The 23632-nt window shown below is 40.7% G+C and overlaps 1 protein-coding gene across 4 annotated transcripts; it reads right to left on the reverse strand.

The window, feature by feature from the left end:
- Positions 1 to 3840: 3840 nt before the first annotated feature.
- xirp1 (xin actin binding repeat containing 1) lies at positions 3841 to 21073 on the reverse strand. Of its 4 annotated transcripts, XM_028021124.1 has the most exons (9): positions 20932 to 21073; positions 20319 to 20463; positions 20184 to 20238; positions 19245 to 19535; positions 18951 to 19029; positions 13036 to 13187; positions 12840 to 12884; positions 6551 to 10981; positions 5975 to 6117 (listed from the first exon to the last, which is right to left on the reverse strand). In XM_028021124.1, exons 1-9 carry the CDS (start codon positions 21056 to 21058, stop codon positions 6115 to 6117), a joined length of 5328 nt encoding a protein of 1775 aa, XP_027876925.1. In that variant the 5' UTR covers positions 21059 to 21073; the 3' UTR covers positions 5975 to 6114. The 4 variants fall into 4 exon arrangements, with proteins under 4 accessions (XP_027876923.1, XP_027876922.1, XP_027876924.1 ...); XM_028021122.1 differs by having other exon boundaries at positions 3841 to 10981; positions 12840 to 12881; XM_028021121.1 differs by having other exon boundaries at positions 3841 to 10981.
- Positions 21074 to 23632: the final 2559 nt, after the last annotated feature.

The following is a 23632-nucleotide window of genomic DNA, read 5'->3' on the forward strand; positions in this document are numbered from 1 at the left end:
CTCAATGACTGATTGTTCTGGGTCTGGGTTTGGTAAACTCGTATCAGTAAGGAGGATTTCAGGTTGTTTTTCTGGATCATTTGCAGACTGATCTGTAGCTGCAGTGATATTTAAATCTGATTCTTGATAGGCTGGGTTTTCATCAGTTTTCTCTGGAGTTAGTAGATGCTCACTGGTTTCTTTGATGGATTCCTGGGACAAGTTGACCTGCTCTATAGATGTTGTGATAGTTTCCTCAGAAAGCTCTGAGCTTGTCTGATTTGGAGCTTCTGGTTCCAAAGGTGCAACTTCAGAAATGTTCTCCCCCTTATTCTCTTCCGTCTTAGTCTCTGGTTCCATCTCTGCTGTCTCATTAGCGGTATTGGTTTTGGTATGTTCCTCTGGCTGTGCAGGTGTTTTTGTTGCGTCAGAGGATGATTGAAACAGTCTTCCAAACAGTCCACCACCAGGTTTCACATCAGTTTTCTTTGCATCCTTTGTTTCTACTCTTGTTGCTTTGTCGCTACCAGTTGATGTAAAGAGCTTCGTCAAAGGACTCCTTCCTTTGGACAAGGATCCTAGTTTGGTTTTTGAGTTTGTTCTTGGTAGAGCCTTCTTCTGAATTGCAGTGTTTTCTTTCTCACTGTTCGAACTGGCTGTTGTCAACTGGTTTTCATTCATTTCAAGACTGGCCTCCTCTTCGGTCACATGTCCCGCAGGATTTTGTGGACCATTCAGATCCTCAGAACCACATGTGCTGACCTGACCCGTTGAAGCAACATCTGCTTTCTCAGATGGTTCATGTTGTGTTGTATTATCTTCAGTCAAACTGGATATGTCTGTGTGACTTTGACAATCAAGTGAGCCTTTGACCTCCTCCACATCTTCTGGCAGGGTTACATCATCCATTCGTGGCATTTCCTGCCTGGTCTCCACATCAACATTGGACTCCTGGTTTGGTTCAGTTGTTGGGTCTCTGTTGTCTTGACATAGAGTCATCTCAGGGGTCACATTACTTTCTTCAAGTCCATTGCTTAAAGAATCTACTTCCATGTCATTGGTCTCTGTTTCATGCTGGGAGCTACTTGTAAGGCTTTGCTCTGATTGCTCTGGGGAGTTTTCAGATTCAGCTCCAGAACCGATCTGCCTAGACTGGTCACACAAAGCCACATCAACCTTCTGAGCAAATCGGACAGATTTCCGAACTTTATTTTGAGAGGCTTCCAGATTGTTAGAAACTGGACTGCTGTTCAGTTTTGAAAGGGTCACCACTCTTGTCTGAACTGCTCTTTGGTTTTTCACAGAGGTGCGCAAAGGAATTTCACGCTCCATTGGAGGGATGGAGATTTGGGCTGCTTTTGTTGAATCCTTCATTGACACTGGTTTCCCAGGAGGCGACTTTTTAGCTGAGACCAAATTTACTGTCTTAGACTGTCCCTTCCCTGCTGTGTTTGTCATTTCTCTCCTATAGTCAGGTTTGTCACTCCTCCAACGCTCTGATTCACCGACGGTAGCCGGTTTGCCGGCTTCATGCGCCTTATTTTTCAGCACTGGTGCATTTGTTGGCTGTGTCGGATTGGCCCTGGTAATATTCCTCTCTGGAGGCCATCTTACTTTGAGCTTGCCCTTAACATCAGCAACACTCTTATCCTTGCGCTCGTTTATGCCAGCCGTCGGACTGAGCAGCTCAGCAGGCGTTTTTAAGTTGTTTTTGGTCATTTTGGCATCGGGCTCATCTGTTCCTGTATTTTTGTGAAGCCAGCGGTCTTTATGTTGTGTGTGCCCAAATCCTTCATCATAGTTCCCCCTTCTCTTAAACAACTGCTGGTAGTGGGAGATGCAGTAGAACTCTCCATAAAGAGATGAATAGTTGTGAGTGCTGCAATGCAAACAAAAAAATAGTTTGTTTGGTTTTTTTTAAATCCTTCTTACTCTGGCTGTTACTATTATGACGGCCAGCTATAAAGGATTGTAGAGGATTCTTTTTAGCAGGTTTATAGTAAGATGTGTCTCACCTGAGCTTCTTCTTGCAGTGCTTACAGCAGAAACAGTTGTGGTGCAGGGTTAGCTTGTTGACCACCATTCTTTCCACCGGGTACACCGGTGTCAAGCAGGCAGAACACATCTCGTTGGCAGGTGACCGGAACTGTGATGACGAAAACATAATTTCTTTTACGGTAAAGTTATGTTGCATGTCTATGTTTGGCCTTGGTCAACGCTGCACTTACGACACTCTAAGATTTCTTCCGGATCAAAGAGACACATTGGAAAATGTCAGACGTCACACCAGCGAGACTGCTACAAGCGTTTCAGGAGTGTCTGATGAACATGCGACTTAAGGTTTGGGCAAATTTTAAATAATAAAATATGATGAGTTGAGTGACACAAAGGTCTGAGTCATTTCTTGAGATAATACGAGATCGAAGCTACAGTGAAGGTTCAGAATTATGGAGACATCTCCAGTCATCCATTGCTGCTGTAAAGAGTGCTGTCAAAACATATCGGTTCCTTTAATGGAGGTCTTCTGGTCATCTATTTCAGTCTCACTGAAATATTTCAGGTCATCAAACTAATTCTGATAATCATACAGAGATAATGATAAATGCAAAAATAACCCTCTTAAACACCAATTTTATTGAAAAAAATGTATCCAAACCAAACTTTGTGTTGCTTTTTGAGATCTTTTAGGTAACTTTGTGTTGTCCAAAAGACTTTATGAAAGTCATGTTTTGATTTTAGAGGTCAGGCAGTAGTCACTCATCAGCAACATGCGCTGAAAAAAAAGAGATTTTGTTGTTGATGTTCAGGCAAATTTATTAATTGCATGAGCCACCAGTCATTATTTTATTCGTTTTAAATTATTTGTTTACTAGACTAAGTAGTGCTTGTATCTGTGGATCAATGAAAGCCACCCGCTCCAAACACTGCAGCTCTGAATGTGAGGCTACAGGCAGCGATACAGGAAGTCATGCTAAATTATAGTTGTGAACTGATAAGTATTAGTTTCCACAACATGATCTCAATCGTAAGGAGACCCACAATTTGCTGTTTCTGTTAAAAGTAATCAACATTTCAAAAGGGAAGTCATTTTTCTGCAGTTTTTATTTTACTTAGGTAAAATAACCTATATTTTACTAATTAGTTTTATTTTGTAACCAGGTTGCTGTGTATTGCAGTCTTCTGCCCAGGTCCCTCTTGAAAATGAGATCTAGATCTCAGTGGGATTTATCTGGTTAGATAAAGGAAAGGAAAAACTAGATTTTAATTATTTTATTATAACTCTGGAGGGGTTTATCTGTTGCTCATTGCCAGGTACGTTTTAAAATCTTGTTCAATTAGCTAAGATTACAGCAAGGATTTAATATTTACATATCTTCTAGCTTTATTTGATTAGAAAAATGTAACTTATGCAGTTCGTATTGTGCTGATCTTGAGATTTGAATGTGTCCTATTTGTTACTGATTAAAATAGTTTGGCGTTTAAAATTTTGTTTTTTTAAGGATCCTTTGAAGCATTTAAGTTTTTTGACTGTTAAAATGTAAAGGATAAATATCCCAACCCTAAATACCTTAATGTTTTTCATTCTGCATCATGGCCAGCACGTATTTTATGTTAAGCTTCAGTTTTGGGACCTTCTTATATGGAGGATGGATCCTGCCAAAATGATCAGTAAATATTCTTATTTATTGCATCCAAAAAATAAGAGCTTTCCCAACTAATTTGATTATACAATGTGACAAAAAATAATATTTATAATTTTCAACAATATTAATTTAACATCGTCACTGTCATTTCATTTCCCATTTTATTTAAAATCTTGTTTTATTAATTAGTTTCCTAATTATGGAGTATAAAAAGTCCTTTTACCATTTCTCAAACTTTAATTTATTTGACAATTTTCACATCAAAAAGTACATTATTATTAGTTTTAATAGACAAACATAACAGGTACTTTATCAGGTGGTTACAGTACAAAAAATTAAAACAACTATAAAACAAATGTTTAGCTATTGAAAATTAACATTTTTGTTGTAATAAACTTGGCAAAATTCTTTCACGAAAATACAACATACACACCCTAATGGAATAAGTCTCCTGAATTTACAGGACTGAGTCATTTATTTATTTATTTCTTTAGCTTCGGTTGACTGAATGTTACAAACACTGTTTCATTCTGCTTGGCGTTGCTCAACACCTTATCTTCGAACGGACGCCCGGATCTTTGCATTAAAGGCGATGTCGTCACTTCATACCTGGCAGGACCTCCAACTACTTCAAACAAAGCCGACGTTTTGCCATCGGGCTGATTAGTTACAAACGTAGAAGTCACAGAAGAAACAAACACGTTGCCGAAGCTGTCGCTCTCCTCGTATGTTTCGCTAACAGTCTTGGTGCCAATTATTCCTGTATTTTGCTCTGGAACAGCCTTTACTTCAAGCACGCTGACTTTGCGTTCTTGGCTGGGACCGTTACTTGATGACTCGAGAACAGAGGAATCCAGATCTTGCTTTGCATCATGGCAGCCACCCGGAGCACTCTTTGTGTCTGGTTTAAATGTCGACATGGTTGGCTTTTGTTGCTCAGAAGGCTTCCTTGCAGAGCGAATGGAGATGAATGATGGTGAAGACTGAGAGGAGGACTGTCTGATAAGCGGCTTACTGTTTGCATTTTGGGGCTCCTCTGGTGACTCTTTTCTAGGACTTGGATTGGTCTTGCTCGACACTATGCTTATTTTCTTGACGCTATTGGCGGGTTGAAAATGTTGCTCAGATTTCAAAGATTCGTCAAAGAGTCCCGACAAGCCTGCAATGTCAGCTTCAGATTTCAGATTGGAAACAGAGTACAGTGCCTTTTTGATTGTTTCTTCAATGTCAACAAGTTTGGCTAATGTCTGTTCCTTCAGCTTCATTATCTCCTTGCTAGCTTTCTCAAGATCTTCAAACGCACTTTCAACTGAGGAAATGCTTTCAAGATCATCGTCCTGTAATTCTGCAACTTTCTTTTCTTCTTTTTTACATTTCTTGGCATTTCTTGACGTGACCATCCAAGGAGGGACGTTGCTGTATAATGACTTCAGGGAGGTGGCATCTACACTGCACTGCTCTCCTTCGATCTCCTGCACCTGAGACAGGATTCCTTTGAGTTCTTCTCGTTTCCTCAGATTATCAAAGATTTCCATGGCAGTCTCCGCATTTTCTTTCATGATCTCATCTTTGTGGACTGAAAGTCTTTGCAGTCTTTCCTCCTTGGTCTCTCTTACTTTCTTCTCTCGTAAAACAACGTTATCCAAGAGTTCCTGCTTGTTTTGTTGTAGGTCATTTTGCTGTGAATGATTTATTTCGCCTGTTGTATTAGTTTGTGATGTTTCCACTTCAGTCTTGCGTTGATGTCTGGGAAGGCTAAGTTCATGTTCATGATGCTGAGGCAAATTATTGCCAGTTTGCCTGGGATCACTACTATTATTATAACTCACTTTAACCTTTTTGGACGGCAAAACTCTTTTGTCCAAATCATCTCTGTCCTTTTTTCCAAAGTTCTTAAGAGCAGCCCTCAAGCTCATGTTCATCTCCTGTTTTCCATCTTCTGCATAACTTTTCATGCACATCTGAATCTCCTCAGCTGCATTTATTTTCTGGATCACATTTCTTTCTACTTGCATTTTGTCACTGTTGGACATTGTTAGATGAATGTTGGATTTCCTCTCCGTGAGTGGCATTTGGAGCTTTGTGTTATCGATCTGAATGTTAGACTGAATTGGCTGATCTTCATTTGACAAATGTGAGCCTTGTGCTTCATCACCATCTCTCTGCGATCTTCCATCATTCCTTTCCTCACTTGTCATGTCTGTAGATTGAATAGGAAACTGCTGGCTTTGTTTTGGAGAAACCTCTGCATTCACGTTGTCGTCAATGGGGCAGATGACTTTGGGAGCAGAAGTTGGTGAGGTGTTTGCTGCTTCCACTGTTATCCATTGTGGCTTTGGTGGTAATGCTGGCTTGTGATTCTTTGGTTTCTTGCTCTCTGCTATGAGTGGAGGTGAGGTTACTCTTTCCATGCTGGGTGATATAGAGGGTCCATTTGCTAATGGGTTATGGGGTGAAAACTGTGTTGGGTTCCTTGGCTGTCCTTCACAGGTTACTGAAATTGAAGGAGACAATGTTGTGTCAGATAAAGGAATAGGCACCACAACACACTGATTGTGAACAGTCTTGCTCTTCCCTGGGCATGTCCTGCCTGAATTCCTGTATATCATTGCAGCTTTATAGTCTCCCTTGGATACATTTACACTAGATTTCTCAAGAGACTCCAAAGCCAGCTGCACATTTCCTCTCACAACATTTTCCTTATCTACAAACCTCTGCTCTGTTGCTGCACTCTGCAGAGACCTAATGGCTGCCTTCACATCTCCTCTAATGACTTCTTCTATTTCATCTTCAGTTGTCTGACCATTAAAATCACAACCTACAAATAAAGGCATTGGTTGCTGGGCACAATTGCTGACTACAACTGCACTTGGTTGACAATTTTCAAAGGAAATGTGGCTTTCCTGATCCTTCTCTGCATCACTGACCTGTGGATAAGTCTTGATTTGCTGGCATCTCGAGGAAGACGAACATGTAGATTGTGCCACAGTCGAAGAGCTTTCCTTCTGCACCAACACCCCCAGATTATATATTTTTCCAGGAACAATGACCTCCCGCTCCACCTGCATGCTTTGCTGCTTGGCCATTTCAAGGGACTTTTTAGTTGCTCTCACATCTCCAGATAAAATCACTTCTTTCTGTGGTTGGCTTCCTTCGTCTACAGGACCGTGAGCTGACAAGTCCATTTCATAGATGGTCCCGGGTTTAATCATCTCCCGCTCCACACTCATGCTTTGCTGTTTTGCACGCTCTAATGATTCCATTGTTGCCTTAATGTCTCCAGGTACAACTTCCTCTTTATCCACAATCACTGGTTTCTTTGCAGCCAGTTGTTGCTTTGCTGATGACACATCTCCTGGGATTATTTCTTCTCTTGGAATACAGCAATCGACACTGACAAAGGGCTCAGCTGAGAAAACCTTTTTGGTGTTCTTTACATCTCCTGGCAAAACATCACAAACGGTTCTCTCAACCTGCTCTTTTTGCTGGCAGAGGTTTCTCTTTGCTTCCTGCACACCCCCCTGAACTGTTTCAACTCGCTCCTTCACCCAAAGGCCACAAGCAGCTTCAAATTCAGATTCCTCAGTATGAAGACTCTTCAAGTAATGAAGGTCTCCCTTTTCAATGCAGCTTTTATATAAATTCACATTGCCCTTTTCATTTTCATCCACTCTACACAATGTTGCAGCTCTCTGATTATTGGCAGTAGCCAAGAGATTTCCGATTGTAGTTTTCACATCTCCCCTTTCCATAACATGACTCTTAGTTTTCATCTCACTATTGCAGATTAAAGAAAAAACGGACATTTCTCCTCTTTCCTCTCCAGACTCTTGCATTATAATTCCCTTTTTGAAATTCTTGTCCTGAACAAGCAAGTCATCTATCATCTGAGCAATGTTTTGTATCCTTCGATCTCGCTCAATGTTGGCAGCTGTCGTTGACTCAAAGACTGGCAGCTCCACCACAGTGGTGTTGATTTGACCCTTTTCGACTTCTCTCAGAAGAGTAACTTGTGGCTTGATTGTTGGTTTGAGCAGAAGTTGCAACATGATGTTTCTAATGTTGCCAGCAACAATGTCCTCTTTTTGAATTTGCACACCTTTGCTGGATTCCAGGAGGTATTTTGCCATGTTAACATGCCTCCTTTCATTTTCTTCTATTATTATGCCACTGGAGTGGACAAATTTGATTTCATACAGGTATGAAAGCGTGTCAGCCACACTGTTGGCAGTGATTTTATCCAGAGGCGTGGTCTCGAAAAGCCAGGTAGTGCACTTCACATCAGCTTTGGGTATCTCCTCGGTGGCTTGTGCTAAAGTATCTTTGGACTCCTTGATCTTGTCCAGTGGCTGAGATTCAAACATCCACGTGCAGCGCTTCACATCTCCCTTCTGGTTGTCTTCTCTGTGGACTGTTTTGACTGGACTCTGCTCCTGAGGTTCGCCTTTCAGACTGTCGAGGGTCTGATTCTCAAAAAGCCAGGTGGAGGTTCTCACATCGCCCCGTTGCACATCAGTGACACTAACCATTCTCACAAACTTTTTGTTCGATTGCTCAGATTCAAATATTTGTTTGTTCAGCTGGACACTGCTGCCTCCAAAGTCTTCAGTGACCAAAACAGGAGGTTCATCTCGTTCAGTGAGGGAATCCAGAGGCTGCGTCTCAAACTTCCATCTGGCTGATTTTACATCCCCTTTCTTGACATCTTCTTGTGTAACAGCTCGAATCACATAAACTTCATTCTCCATCTTGATGGCGTCGAGTGGTTTTGTCTCAAACATCCACCTTGCCCCTCTGATGTCACCACTCATGACCTCTTCTTTTTTGACAGTGGTCACTTCATGAAACTGCCCCTCTTTGTCTCTGATGGCATAGAGAGGCAGAGACTCAAACATCATGGTGCTGGATTTCACATCAACATTGCCCATAAGGTCTTGCACTGACACTGACTTCTCCTCAGTTGGTTCCTTTTGGATTTTGTCCAGTGAAGAGGTTTCGAAGACGAACCTTTTGTTTTGAACATCTCCAGTCTCAAGAACTCCAACTGCCTCCATGCTTACTCCATGCTCATGTTGGTCTCGATTAATGTGGTTCATAGGACAGTTCTCAAACATCCATGTAACTTTATGCACTGAACCTTTTTCAACGTGTTCACCTTGCTTCTGTCCCTCAGCTGTTAACATGATTTCTGACCCAATTTCATCAAGAGATTGGGACTCAAAAAGTTCCTTGACACGTGACACGTCTCCTGACTGAAAGTTGACCTGACTGATGCATCTTAAGTTTTGTTCTGCATCTGACTCTTTTTTTATCCGATCCAAAGTTTCTGTTTCGAATAGATGCTTGACTGTCTGAACAGCAACCTCTGGTTTGACAGAGTCCCTCTTAGTGCTGCACAGCTTCAAGCTGTTCGGCTCACCATCTCTGATGGTGTCCAAGGGTTGTGACTCAAAAAGCCAAGACATAGACTTGACATCTGTGTCGACAGCGTCTTTATCCTTGGTTTTTTTCATTTTGTCATACAACATATCCATTGGTTGTGTCTCAAATAACCATTTGCAGGTCTTGACATCACCTTTGCAAGGCTCCTTTTCAGCCGAAGAGCTTTGTTCTGTTTTATTGAATTTGCAGTGGATTCCATCAATGGTCTGGGTTTCAAAAAGCCACTTTGCTGTCTTAACATCACCTGTAGTGTCCTCCTGTCTGGTGATGCCTTTGATAATCTCAACATCTTTTCCATCTCCCAGCTGATCTAAAGGCTTGGTCTCAAACATCCACTTGTAGTTTTTGACTTTCCCGTTGATGAATTCCTCCCGGCTGACTGTCGTGACCTTATGAAGGTTTCCAGAACTATCTTTTATTGCATATAGAGGGCTGGTCTCCATCACTGCCTTGTTGGTTTCCTGCCTCTCAGCCATCTGCTGTTCCAGCTGAGCAATTTGACTTAAGGGGATCGTCTCAAAAAGTTGCTTGAAACCCGTCACATCCCCCTTTTCAATCTCTTGTTCTTTAAACAAAGTATTCTTTTGAAAGCTGACATTTTCAAACATGAGCTTTTTGCCTTTCACTTCCCCTTGTTCTTCAGCTGACAGACTGATTTTCTTCAGACGCGCCGCTTTGCAGCTGTCACTGAGCGCCTGCATGGGCTGAGTTTCAAACAGCCACATTGAAGACTTGACATCTCCCCCGATGATTGCTTCTCTCTCCAGAGAGTTTTTTCCTAGGGCTGCCCTGGGTTGCATCTCAAACAGCTTCTTTTTGTTGACAACATTAGCTTCGCCTGCGTTACCGGCATCTACTCCATGAAACGTATCTACTCCTGAAACCTCTGTAATCGTGTCAAACGACTGAGTTTCAAACATCCACCTTTTCTGGTCGACGCCTTCTCTGTGCCCTTCCTCCAGCGATATACCCCGGATGATTTTCACTCCATCACTTCCTTTATTGATCGTGTCCAAAGGCTGGGTTTCAAAAAGCCACCGGACAGTGTTGAGTTTGCCACTATTGATCTCCTCCCTACAGATGGATTTAATTTCGTGGATATTGCCGCTGTTGTCTCTGATGGCACAGCAAGGTTCTGTCTCAAACAGCTTCAAGGTTTTCCTGACATCGCCTCTCTGCTCCTGAAGCTCAGATTTCAGTTTCAGGACGCTACAGTCTTCAATGGAATTGCACCGGCCCAAGTCGCTCAGTGGTTTGGACTCAAAAAGAAGTCGAGCCCCTCTTACATCGCCAGACTGAATGGGTTCTTTCAGAAGGGCCTCTACCAGTTCACCTTCGTCAGCTTTGGATTTACTTAGAGCATCTAAAGGTTGGGTTTCAAACAACCATGTGGACGTTCTCACATCCCCTCTGACGGACGTTTGTCTTTTAGTCGCCATGTGTTGGGTGCTGTCGATGTGCTCAAACATCGTAGAGGTGCTTCTGACGTCTCCGCCTTTTAATTCCTCTGTATCCAAGAGTTTCTTAGTTTCGTGAGGATCTCCGATATTGTCGAGAGTCCAGTTTTCAAAGATCCACCTCATGGACTGAACTTCTCCCTGATAAGCTGCGTCTGCTGCCTGAGTGTTTTCTGCCTGCACTGCTTGCATTATCTCATCATCGACAGCATCGTCAAGACTTGCTTGCAGGCTGGGGTGGATATGTTTGTAGAGCCTCTTCAGCTCACTCTTCTGCCGTTGCTGGTAGAACGTGGAGAAGGTTTCTTTAGGTGGAGGCAAAGGGAGGCTACTCAGAGTCATTGGCCCTTCATAGTCAAAGGGTCTGGGTGGGACAGGAGGAGGTGGAGGAGGAGGAGGCAAGTCATCTTCCTCATGAAATGGTTGTGAAACTGTGATTTTCCTTTCTGCATCAGCCATCTTGAAATACATAAAAAGACAGATGGAACAGTATAAGGACTAAAATTGTCAAAAACTGTATTACAAATAAACATATTGAGAATGTATTTACAAATAAACATATTGAGAATGTATATGTAGTTATGGGAGCCATACTTTACCTTTTATTATGCTTATATGTAGTTTTTCACAGCAAACCATCTTCTATCACACCAAAGTTAAGAAAAGACTCAACAGTTGTTAGTAGGCACAGTTTACACACATCCAGAACATTCGATATGACTTACAGGAGGTAAGCCGTATCTGAGGTTTTGAGACCAAAATAGATAGACTTTTTTTTTTCTTCTTTTCTTTATTGTATAGTTAAGCCTGAAATGATATATAGCCCTGGCAGCTAATCTTTTCATTTTGCCAACATGTTTCTTCTGACTGAACCTGATCTAGAATCTAGGGAGCGAGCTAAAGATTAGGGTGATGACATGAAGTCCTTCCAACTTCAAAGACCATAGAGCTCACAATCAAAGATAAATCATGGGGTTTTTTTAGTTTTTTTTTTAGTTAAGACCCTCTTTACTTTGATATCTTTTGATAGATGCCGGTCTCATTTCCAGACAGACATCAAACTTTTTGGTCGGTTAAAAATTATGGTAAATCTATATATGCAGAGGGAATAAAAGATTTTGGCTTAAATGCATTAATTCAGGGGTTTCAAAGTCATTTTCATTTTGGGCCATATCAAATCTAAATGTTAAAGGGCCAGTTGTGCCAGAATATATTGACAAAACCAATTAACTGTTAAAATATCAATAAATAGCTGTTCCTCCACAATTTTGTGATTTATTTTAGTGGGGGGGGGGTTGCAATCAAAATTACAGATTTAGAATTTTTACGATATTTGTGCTAATATGTGATGTTGAATGTCATTTCTTATTACTCACCATGTCAGCTATAACTTGAAGGTTGAGACATTGGATTGAAGTATTACACTTCAATACAATATTTTCGACCAATTTTGAGAAAATTTGCAGTAAGATTAGAAGAAAATATGCAAATTTGTTGATTTTGTGTGAATTTTGCAGACTTATTGTAATGATGTAATGTGGCGTCTAGAGGGCCACATAAAAAGCTACGGCGGGCCAGATTTGGCCCTGGGCCTTCAGTTTCACACCTGTGCATTAACTAATGGATGCTTCACCCACATTTCATTTCATAGATTAATAAAGAAAGCTCACTGATATTTAAACCAAATTCAAATCAGATCAGATGGTCTCCAAATCAGATATGGATCCAACGCAAATGCTTGACAAAAAGGTTTTCTTTTTTTTTTATCTCTCCATGTAATGTATGACGGTTTTTCATTTTAATTTCATTTAATTTCATTTTCATAAAATTTCAAGGGTAACCTGATGTCTTCTTAGTATCATGTCTCTTTAATAAAGCTACATAAGACAGTTGAAAACTTCTGTTATATATTTACCTATTTATGATATTTGGTTCATTAACTACAAATATACTTGTTTAGTTTTACATTTAGTTCAAATGTGTTTTCTGGACTTTCTGGTTTTGCAGAAAGACAGATAAGTACATTTAGAATTTAGAATTCAATAAAAAATCACCAAATATGAAAATGATCCTTATCATGGTTTTAAGTTTCAGATTAAGTTTGCCTTTTTATTCAATATTTCTTTCCCATGCAAAATAAAGCTGCCATACATGCTTTGTGATTAAACACCTTTTCTGATTTTCTGTTGTATTAAAAAATAATAATTATTTTTTATTCTTATGATGTTTAATATGTCATGCGGGGAAAAAAACCACAGCACACATTAGTGAGGAAACATACTACTGAATAAGAGATGTGAATTAAACGACAAACTACCTTGCTGGTTTTAGTCTTCGTTCGTGGAGTTCCTCTGAATTCCTGCTGAACACAAAAGAACAACTCAGGATAGTAAAACACAATAAATGTGAGCCAAACATGTATTTTTAAAATCATTGGGCCGTTCTAATGATTCTCTTCTGGAACCAGTGCCCTTGTTATATGGGGAGGAATGAGAAGCATTTCAGGAACTCACTGGCTGTTCTGAGCCGCCCACCGAGTCAATGGCCGCTGTTCTCGACAGATATAGAGCCAGTCTGTCTTTGACTGAGGAGGAAGTAGATATCCTATCTCTGGATTGTCCTGTGGAAGTGCCTCCTTTGCTCAGTGATGGATTATATTTATCATCTGCAGAGAAAAAAAACCCATCAACTTTATTTTCATCTTGAATTAAGATGTTTAGTTGTTTGGACCTCCACTTTAAAAGTTGGATAAAACTCGGGCGACAGTCTGTGTCTCTGGTCTGTGAGACGTTTCATGATGACAGGTTTTATTTTTGGATTCCCCTCACGGTGTCATGGTGACAAAGGCATCCATCTAATCTCTGCTGCAGCTTCAGATGGACTCACAAAAGCTTGTGCATTCTGCATCATTTAGTGAAAATAGGAGTATTTCTTAATAGGCAAATCTTCTTCTAAAGACTTTGATCCTAAATATGCCAGTGCAGCGTTCCTGCTGCCTCAGACCGTCACCGGACCGCATGCCATGGACTGTCTATGGAGCTCAGGAGGGACAAAAAACAACAACTGCTAGCTCAGCTGGAGTGTCCCAGAATGTTTGCACATTTTTCAGCGTGCGCTCTCTGCCATCAAACGTTTAGCACCTGACCCGAGGAATGCAACGGCTTGACCTCGTAAGAATCCCAGAAATGAGATCAGTCGTGTTTTTGTACCTGAAGGTTACAATGAGATCTTCACTTTTTAAAAAAACACAACAGCTGAATTTGTAGCCTGTCGCTTTAAGAAAAGACACAACAAACTGAGATAAACGGATAGTCAAGCTTTTTTAGGAGAGGTCCTGCAAAAAGCTGTGAGCAGTATTATCCTGTCTGCAGTGGATACGTCTCTTGGCTCCTTTGCTTAGCATGAATGTAGTTTAGTTGGACCTGAAGCCTGAAGCTAAAACTGGTTTGGTAGGGGCAGAGACCAAAATGTACTTCCAACGTCTTGAAAGATCTCAGTCCATGCAAACCTAATTTATGAACCTTTAGAAAACTGTCAAATATGCTTTTTTCGGTTATTTAAGGAGGAGGATGAATTATCTTCTTGTGTAAAACCCAAAAAACAGAACAGACAATGGATCTGAGTTGGGTAGTAGCTACTTACGTTTATTCAAGTAACTTTTTGGGAATAAAATGTACTATTAGGAGTATTTTTATTGCATTGTACTTTTTACTTTTACTTAAGTATTTTTTTATGAAGTATCACTGCTCTTACGTGAGTAAAAATTCTGCTTACTGGGAGTAATTTCCCTAGATGAAAGCGGCCAGAATCTTGTTTTAACCAAAGCATTGCCAGGCACAGACCCACATCTCCAAATTTCATAAGTTTTACATTGAAAAAAATAGATTTCGTAAAAAATTTGCCTTTTGCCTGATTTTGTTATTTTGTACTTATGCTATTCATATAAATTATTTTCACTTTGGTCTTTAAATACCAACATTTCCACATAACTTTATAGTTTGGTCCATCTGATAATGTAAACTGATCAGTTACTCAGGACATGAGAAGCCCTTTTTACTAAATACTTGAGTAATCTCTTGGACGGCTGGTTTTTAGTTTTACAAGAATAACCATATGTTAAAGTAGTGCTACTCTTACTTGAGTACAATGTCTGGATACTCTACCCACCTTTGCAATGGATATAAAAGTAATCCAGTGTATTTTATTGCTTTTTACACTGCTTTAGTTCCTGGTAGGTCTGTACTTTGACCGGAACTGCTTCAGATGTTTCATTATATGTTTCACACAGTACGATGTTACCTTTATGTGTTTATAACAACGATTTTAGCTAAATGAAACCGATTAAACATCATTATAAGTTTAAAGTCCAACAACTAGGGGTGCTGCACAGACCACCCATGTGTAACTAATGGCCAGATTGAAACGCACCTCGCTTGTCACCCATTAAGCCCTCACAGGACAAAAGGATGGACCCGCGAGCTGGCGCCTCTCACGATCCTGGACTTAAAGCATTTTCATACATGAGTGGACAGAAAGAATGAAGTCACCGAAGGCCTTGCGTGCTGAAATCCTGGTCCATCAAACTCTGAGGTCACCCATCACCGGTGTGTTCACAAAACATCTTGGTATCAAATCAACACAGATTAAAAGCTTGATGGCTTTAGGGATTGTAGGAAATCTGAGCACCTTCTATGTGATTCCCACAACTTTACAGCCATTTCCCCGGGAATGGAAAGGAGCTATTAGTGTCACATTGATGGGTGGGTGTTGACGACTGGCAGCTGTGCAAGTGGCGGTGAATTGCAGTTGCTATTTGTTCTTCACCACCTTCCCCGCCATCAGCTGTTCAGGATTGTTGCCCCATTCACAGACTGCAGTAAAATCCTTAACACTAAGGGAAAAGAAAAACTGCTCATCTGGATGGATTCCTCACTATCTAATTAACACATACATAACATATCACTGTGTAGCTCCCATTAATATAAGCAAAGTTGGGTTTTACTGCTCTTACTTTAAGGTGATATCTACAAATAATGAACCAAATCTGCAGCTTTCAGCCTAATTGGGCCATGAATGTTGACCAGCCACAGGTGGAAAGAATAGCCAAGTAGAGTAGTACTACTTCAACATATTTTCACTTAAATATAAGTAAAAATAGCAATTGAAGATATTACTCAAGTAAGACTAAACAATTATTTGGTAAAAAAAAAAAAAAAAGCCTACTCAAGTATTAACTGTTCAAAAATATTCAAAAGAAAAAAAATTTCTAAATGAATTTCTTTCAATATAAAGATAAAGGATAAAACTTTAACAAAAACTACAGATGTGTGTCTAAGTCTGTGGTGATATTTTGGTTAAAACATGTTTGTTCTTCATTCAGTGAACTTACTAATTAGTGGGTAGAAAATCCAGAAATTTTACTGAAGTAAAAATAGTGATGCGTCATAATAAAATTACTCAAGTAAAGGTAAAAAGTACAGCGTAGTAAAAACACTCCTACAAGTTTTTATTCTTTTCCAAAAAGTTACTCAAGTAAATGTGACTGACTAAATGTAACTAGTTACTACCCAACTCTGTGACCAACTGGTCCAAAACTTGTCAGTAACATCAGCCTGCTGGTTGGGACAGTAAATAAACATCAACAGAAAGCCACGACCTAAAACATGTAGATGTGAAAGCTCTTACTGAGGGATGAGGATTCAAAGATAGCGAGGTGCTTCACATGTGTTCGGAAGAAGCAGCAAATTTAAAGGGAAATTTTACTTTCTACAACATGTCTGCAGTTCATTCAATCTCTGAGAGAGCAAGACTTTCAATAGAAAACAGGAAGGTTCGATACAGAACAGCAAACCTGCCCAGTTTCGTTGTTTTTGTGGTAATAGAAATTGACGGTAGCAATCTACATTCTCAAGGCGACAAACACAGCTAGCATTTTAAGCATGCTGGCCGGGCTAGTTGCTATTGTGCGAGGTTAAAGATAGTTTAAACTGTTGATAACAACAAAATGTTTTTCTTGTTGTAAAATTACAGAGTAACCCTGTTTTACAGTCAATGCTCTCACACAGCAGTATGACATTGCTTCTTCCAAAAAGTAATTCATGATGGTTCAACGAAGGAAGGAAAGAAAAAATATTTCGCTGCATTGTTCAATTATCTTCCTATGCAGCAGCTCCTACTGAGAGCTACAGTACATACAGATCAGAATCAGGTAAAAGTTTTGGAACAACTAGAGATTCTAATTTGGCCACAAAACGCTGATCAGTGCATCGCACTGAAAGACCCCATCTGAATATCTGATTAATGCCAGTCTTTGTATTCATAAATAGGAGGAGTAGAATAATCATGAACTAATTAGAGATAAGATTCTACATTTGCATGTGTTATGTGGTTCATGCACTGAGAGAAGGAAATCCTTATTTGCTGACCAAATACAGCAAAACACACATTAGAAATCGGACAAATCGGCTTCCCACTAAATATTTCATCAGCACCCTGGGCCAAATGACAAAAACACAACTAGTAAGATTTTTTTCTTTTATATAACTTCTCTTGGTACATATTCACATCAGTCTATCATCTCCTCCCATTCAGTCTAATTGAACGTATACTCACAGAAACACTGTCCAGCCTTGTGCACCGTTATCTCCCCGTGTGTCTCTATCTAAACGCTCAAGCTCCTGCGATGTGTCGCCTAGCCTGTTTCCTCTCTTCCTGCGAGCCTCTGACTGAACCTTTCTAGTCCTGAGCTCTCGAGGACAGCTGATTTTTATCTGTCCCAGCGTTACAACTTTGGCTATTTTGGGACAGTGGGCTGGCTGCTGCTACGGGCCTGACTCAGTCACCCCTGTTGGTCACTGACAGACTGGGACACCCCACCACCTCCCTTTCCCACAGCTACATTGTCACCCACTATTACGGGCTCTGGGTGGGACCGTATGTGTGTGTGTGTGGGGGGTGTAGGGGTGTGTGTGTGTGTGTGTGTGTGTGTGTGTGGTGGATGCGGGTGAGCATGTTAAAATAACACACTGGAAGTCACGGAAGGCTCTATTTTGGTAGAGTGGTCGAGGGTACTAACGGTCCGACAGATTCAGGGCCTTGCAAAAATATTTGTTCTGTGAGTTTCGTTACATTTTATCACGTTACAGTCAAAAGTTTTAATGTATTTTATTAGCATTATATGTGACAGATCAACACAATGCCACCATGATTCGACACTTTTTAGAATCAGCTTTTGATGCAGTTACAGCTGCACGTCTTTCCGGGTGTGACCCTATCAGCTTCCCAGATCTAAAGGAGGAATTTTTGTACGTTATTCTTTACAAAATAGGTCAAGCTTAGTCGGCTAGGATGGAGAGCAATATGAATTTCGAAGACGTTATAGAAGTAGGTTATAAAAAAAACTATGTTTTTTAATCTGTCTTCTTCAAAGTCGCTGTAACACAGACTGCTGCAGGAGAGCTTCCATCACCATCTACAATAACTCTGAGTATTTTTTTATTAATATGAGTTACAACAACATTTATTTTCCCTTTGGGATCAATAGATTATTTTTCAATAGATTTTTCAATAGATCAATAGATTGTATTTTGGTTAGCGACTGACTAGGCCCTCGTAAGTCTGTAGCTAATTCCAATCGTTAGCCAGATGCTAACAAACCTGGGGGGGGGGAAAGGAATAGCTAAAAGAATTTGTTGTGAAAAATTTAAAAAGTGGAACATTGATAAAAAAATAGATAAAAATAAACATTCTGAATACTTTCAGCAGGTCCTGAATAAGAATACTTTTCTCCTGTTGTTGGTAAGAATTTTTAACATCCCAATTTTTTTATGTTTTTGTTTTTCAGACAGCACATCGTGCCTTTAAATGCCCACTCAACCCTTCTGTCTTTCCCTTACTCATACTAACCAACATCGCAGGGCGAAGACGTCAGAGTACCTAAGCAATTTCAGTTCCACTGCTTACAGGGCCAAGGTCTGCATGGCGGACAGAGCTGTCGGCGATGGCCTCACTCCTATCTTGAGCCTGTGTGCAGGACACATAGCTATGTACCTACACCACAACATCCTTGTCTTTATTTAGCTTTTCCCCCCTTCCCCATGAAAACAGCACAGGGGTCACCGCTCAACAACCTTTTTCAAGACTCACCCCATGACACTTTAAATCTCACTAAGGTGGATTGTGACGTATTTGCTGAAATCTAAACACATAGATCTATTTGATATGCTGAGTAAATCTAGATATTAAAGCGCTGCAGTGCCACCATATTTCTAAGAACAGACACATAAACTGTATTTTAAAGGAGCTGGTTGCACACTGACACACCCAGGTATGCATATAAATCATGGTTTTCAGGGGATTCAGACACAGATCCCGCCTGTCTTCTTGGATGTCAGTGAGGATACACACAATATGAAATGGCTCCGCTCACCGTGTGTGTGTCTGGACGTGGGTCTGTAACTCTCTTGGAGGCCATTCGGAGCCTTTCGACCGTCCACCTGGGTTGTTCTCTGTGGGTGGACAAGAAGTGTAGTTAATCTGTCATTCATGTTCTGATCTCACTTACTGTCTACTATTAAGACGAAGCCTAAAGTTTTGGGATTTTTAAAATAAAACGTATAGTTAGTTAGAGTGGCTTAGACTATCCTGTTTCAGGGAGCATAATAGGTAGGCACTACTTTGTTTTGGCCAGCTCCATATTTTCTCAACAGCCACAGTCTCTTACCTGAACCGTATTTTCCTTCGGAGAGGTGTTGTAGCTCCTCCAGTCCTGCAGAGGACAGTCTCCAGCTGCTTTACCGACGCTTGTGGACGGGGAGTTCAGCCCAAGGCCGCTGTGGTAGTCCTGCTGCAGGCTGGCCTTGGACTCGAACAGCGCCCGCAGAGCTCTGGTGCCAGAAGTCTCTCTCTGCGGGAGGAAGTCCATGGAGCGACTCCTGGACAGATTAGTCCAGAAGCTCCCAGAGTCCCTGCTGTCCAGCCTCCTCCAGCGACTGTCCACACAGGTTACTGACTCCTGAAGACACGCAATGATTTTTAGGTGTTTTTTCTTTTTTTTTTTGGTCGCAATGAGAGTCTAGCCTCAGATTAAGGCTTCAGCTAATTTGAGTAATCGATTATTCTTTTGATAATTGTGATCATCATTTAATTGGATCAGATAAATTGACACATTCTACTGATTTTCCACTTAATCACTTAAGCTTTTTTATTCAATATTAGGAATGCATTGGAATGGCAACTAATTCAGTTCATTATTTAAATGACAAAATAAACATTTACCTTCCTAAAAATGTTTATTTTAACATAGCATTCCTTTAGTGATCACTTGATCTTTGGTAATAAAAGATGCATCCGCAGCTCAATACTTTGAACATCAACATATGAAAGGTTCAAGCTTTTCTGCTTGACTCAAAACCAATGCAGAGTCAAGCTGTAGCATTTATGAGTTTTGACTGGAAGTTCCTTGCAAACAAGGTTTTTTTTTAATCTTAAATGTGAGATGTATATATCTTTTTCAAAATTTTGGCTTAATTATTGCTTCGAAGGTGTTGTTCTTTTAGCAAATGGGCTTTTTTTCTAACTCCAGTTAATGATTAATTGTTTATTAGATTAGTTGACAGTAATTTCAATAATCAATTAATCCGATTAATCGTTTGAGCCCTACCTCAAATCCTTGCTCTGCTTTTTCTGAACTCTTGAGGTCTGCACAGCTTTGGTAACTGTTGTGGGGGGAAATAGGCAAATACATTTTTTGACATTTTCTGGATTGTAGGAATGTCTTCGCTGAGTGTGGACTTACTGCTGCACCAGCTGGGAGACAGACTTCCTGTTCCAGTTTGCTGTCGATGATGCGACCCGTGATCGTTCCTGAGTCCCGGAAAGACTCTTGAGGGACTGAGTCCTCCTCAGGCCAAACGTCTCCATCGCAGTGTCTCTACCAACAGCTACCAACGAGGAAAGAAGAGTTCAAACATTTTACTACCGATCATGCCCTCAGCTCCAAACAACGCGCTGATACATTTAAAGCCGATCAATGTCATTTTGATCGATTGCTTGAATGAAAATCCCCCCCAAAATCATTACCAATCAATCATAAAGCTGAGGTTTAACTTTACTGGAGTTACTCTGTAACAGGCTCAGACTCTGACGGTCAAATGACTCTGTTAATGTTTATAAACTTGGTCACTTCCACTGCAAATCAAGCTGCATCTCACTGCACAAACAGCGAATGATTTAGTCTTTCCAAAAACACGGTGTGAGTTAAGTAAAGACAAAGCTCTATGCTGCTTTAAATAAATAAACATTTACATAACTCTTTAGAAGTTCTGTATAAATTCATTTCTAGAAGCATGCAGCTACAACACTATTTATGACACGACAATTATCTGACAATTCCAACGAAAAGCTCATACCCGAGGAGTGGAAGATGACAAAGAAGAAGACGAAGCAGCCACTTGCGTATTGCTGTCCTTCTGTCTGAGTTGTGCCTTTTGGAGCATCTCTCACAAGACACGGCAATTTCTGGTGGCCAAAGTCCATTCACACCTTGTGATACAGGAACATACGGAAATGACTATTTTTTTTATCACGACATCACCTGATGAATTTATCTGATCCACATTTTGTCGCCACAACCACAAACGTCAGAGCATTTTGTGTAATAGAGCAAAGAAGGGGCTAATAATTGTGAAAAGAAAGAACAAAGCAATGGTTTTCAAGGCTCTTTGCAATTACTAGCCTGAAAAGTGTGGTGTGCGTTTGAATACTTCCTATAATTAGAGCTGCTAGTCTTTTGGGGGGGGGAGGGTTGCTAGTTTTGCACACCTGCAGACTTACAACATTGCATTTCTACAATGCCAACTATGTCAGTGTCTGGAGTCACAACTTTTTAAGTTTTGCCACAGATACTCAATTGAATTTAGCGAAACTCTGATTAGCTTCTGTGTCCATGTTGAAGAAAATCACAGTGTCGTAGCCTGTGCAATTATTTCACTTTACAGCTCAGTCTGGGCTTTCTACCTTTGACTTGGATTCCTCTGGTAGCATTTCTACTGGTCCAACCAGCAAACAGGAGAAGTCATGAACGATGATGTTGATTTCCTGCATTGTTTTAGAATTGTAGCACGTGTGTAGTTTTAGCAATGGCAGCCGAGGAAGTGCAAAAAGCCGTTCTGTCTGCATTAGCCGGTAAGCTTCATAGCGTTGAACTGGTGCATTACATATCCATGGAAAAATGTTAGCTATTGAGTAAAGCTTAAAACTTCTGCATAGTCCACGCCTCCAGGAAGCTATCATATCTTAATATCCGAGGGTCCGGACCCTCTGTCTGAAGCAAGGCGTAGTACAAGGGGCTTCGTTTTACCAGGCTAGCTTCTAGCCTAAGTGGGGATCATGTATTGATGGAGGCTAAAAAGTTCAAAACTGCTCTCATATAAGGAGGCGGCTTCTTCCTCATGTTTTCTGCCTTCAATATGGCTTGTGGAAAATTACAAATGGAACTTCTCGTTACTCCCTGACAATGACTTTATTTGTGCCACTCTTCAGTGAAAGACAGATTTTTTTAGAAACGAATACTTCAATCATCCATCCATCCATTTTCTGTTCACCCTTTGTCCCTAATGGGGTCGGGAGGGTTGCCGGTGCCTCTCTCCAGCTATGTTCTGGGCGAGAGGTGGGGTTCACCCCTGGACAGGTCGCCAGTCTGTCGCAGGGCAATACTTCAATCAAGCCTTTTTATTCAGACACATAAATGGTTCATAATGATTCTCCTAGAGTTGCATCGAGCATCTTGGTGGCCTTGACGTAGGTGATTGACTATAAACAATGTTCTAAGCTTGAGATAATATTTTGTAGAGTATCCCTGCTTTCGGCTTCTCTACAACTTTCTTCCTGACCTGTCATTTGTGTTTCTTGGCCTTTGTGAGGCTGTTTGTTCAGGAATGTTCTGTGCGCTGGGTTCTTCAGCATCTTTTCAACCCAGGAGAAGTTTTAGAAAACGCCCTTTCTTGTTCAGGTGTCGAAGAATTGCTCAGACATCTGTCTGATGATCTTTCATGTTCATGTTGAATGGGACTATTTAATGTTAAAACAATTTACTTGATAAGATTTTACATCTTCAGTGTATTGCAATATTCGGTACACTGAGGCAACGGCTCCTTGGACATTCAACAATGGTCCTTAGTAACTGTAGATAAAAATGATAAAGAACCAACACATGTTTTTTTTAGTATACACATATGAACAAATGCAGGGTTTTGCAATTGTTTCAGTTTTTTGTTTTCATGGGACAATTGCATTAGACTTCAACAACAAAATGACAATAAAACTACTCGTAATATTCTCTCAGGTAATTTTTTCGTGTTAGATAGTTGATTTAACAAACCTAAAGGTAAAATAGTGTTCTAGACAGCCGTAAAATTTAGTATTGAAAAAATAAATAAATAAAAAGATACTGGGCATATGGTTGTCGTTTCCTTCATCGACCAGGAGATGGCACCAAACCAACATGACTGCTCTCATAAAACAGTGATAAGTTCTTGTTTAACAGACAGAGCATTATTTTTCGTGTTTGTTTTTTTTTTAAACACGTATGTTTGCCACGTACGTGTATGCCACGTGCATGGATGTGCACTTCACAGCCGTTTTAAGGCTATAAAAGATACCCAAGCATAAAAGCTTAGTTTCTATTTTCCAGATTGGTGCCTCCAGCAAATACATAAATACTTGACAAGGGGCTCCATTAGTGAGCTAAATGAGAGACTCCTTGTCTGTCTGTTCTGCATGTGTTTTCCCAGCTGCAGTGGAGAAGAAGAAGGGCAATGAACATTTGAGGGTGGGGGGGAGTCACCCAGAGCTCACCCACTCTCAGTTTCACAGAGCAGTCAGTTCTGGCTCAAACAGCTGACAACAGAGCAGGTCTCCTTCCTCCAGCTGCTGCATGTTCCTGCAGGAGGCTCACATGGAGCCGCATGTGAGCGCCACCGAGAGCAGAGCACGCTGCGCTGGGAGCCAGAGAGAAAACAGGAGCTCCCAGACTACAGCTGACAGCCAGGCTCACGCCAATAACTCCCCCACTCTGTAGTAGTGCAGGTGCACAGCTGAACTGCAGAGGGA

Source organism: Xiphophorus couchianus, chromosome 6 (assembly GCF_001444195.1).
Source record: "Xiphophorus couchianus chromosome 6, X_couchianus-1.0, whole genome shotgun sequence".
NCBI lineage: Eukaryota > Metazoa > Chordata > Actinopteri > Cyprinodontiformes > Poeciliidae > Xiphophorus > Xiphophorus couchianus.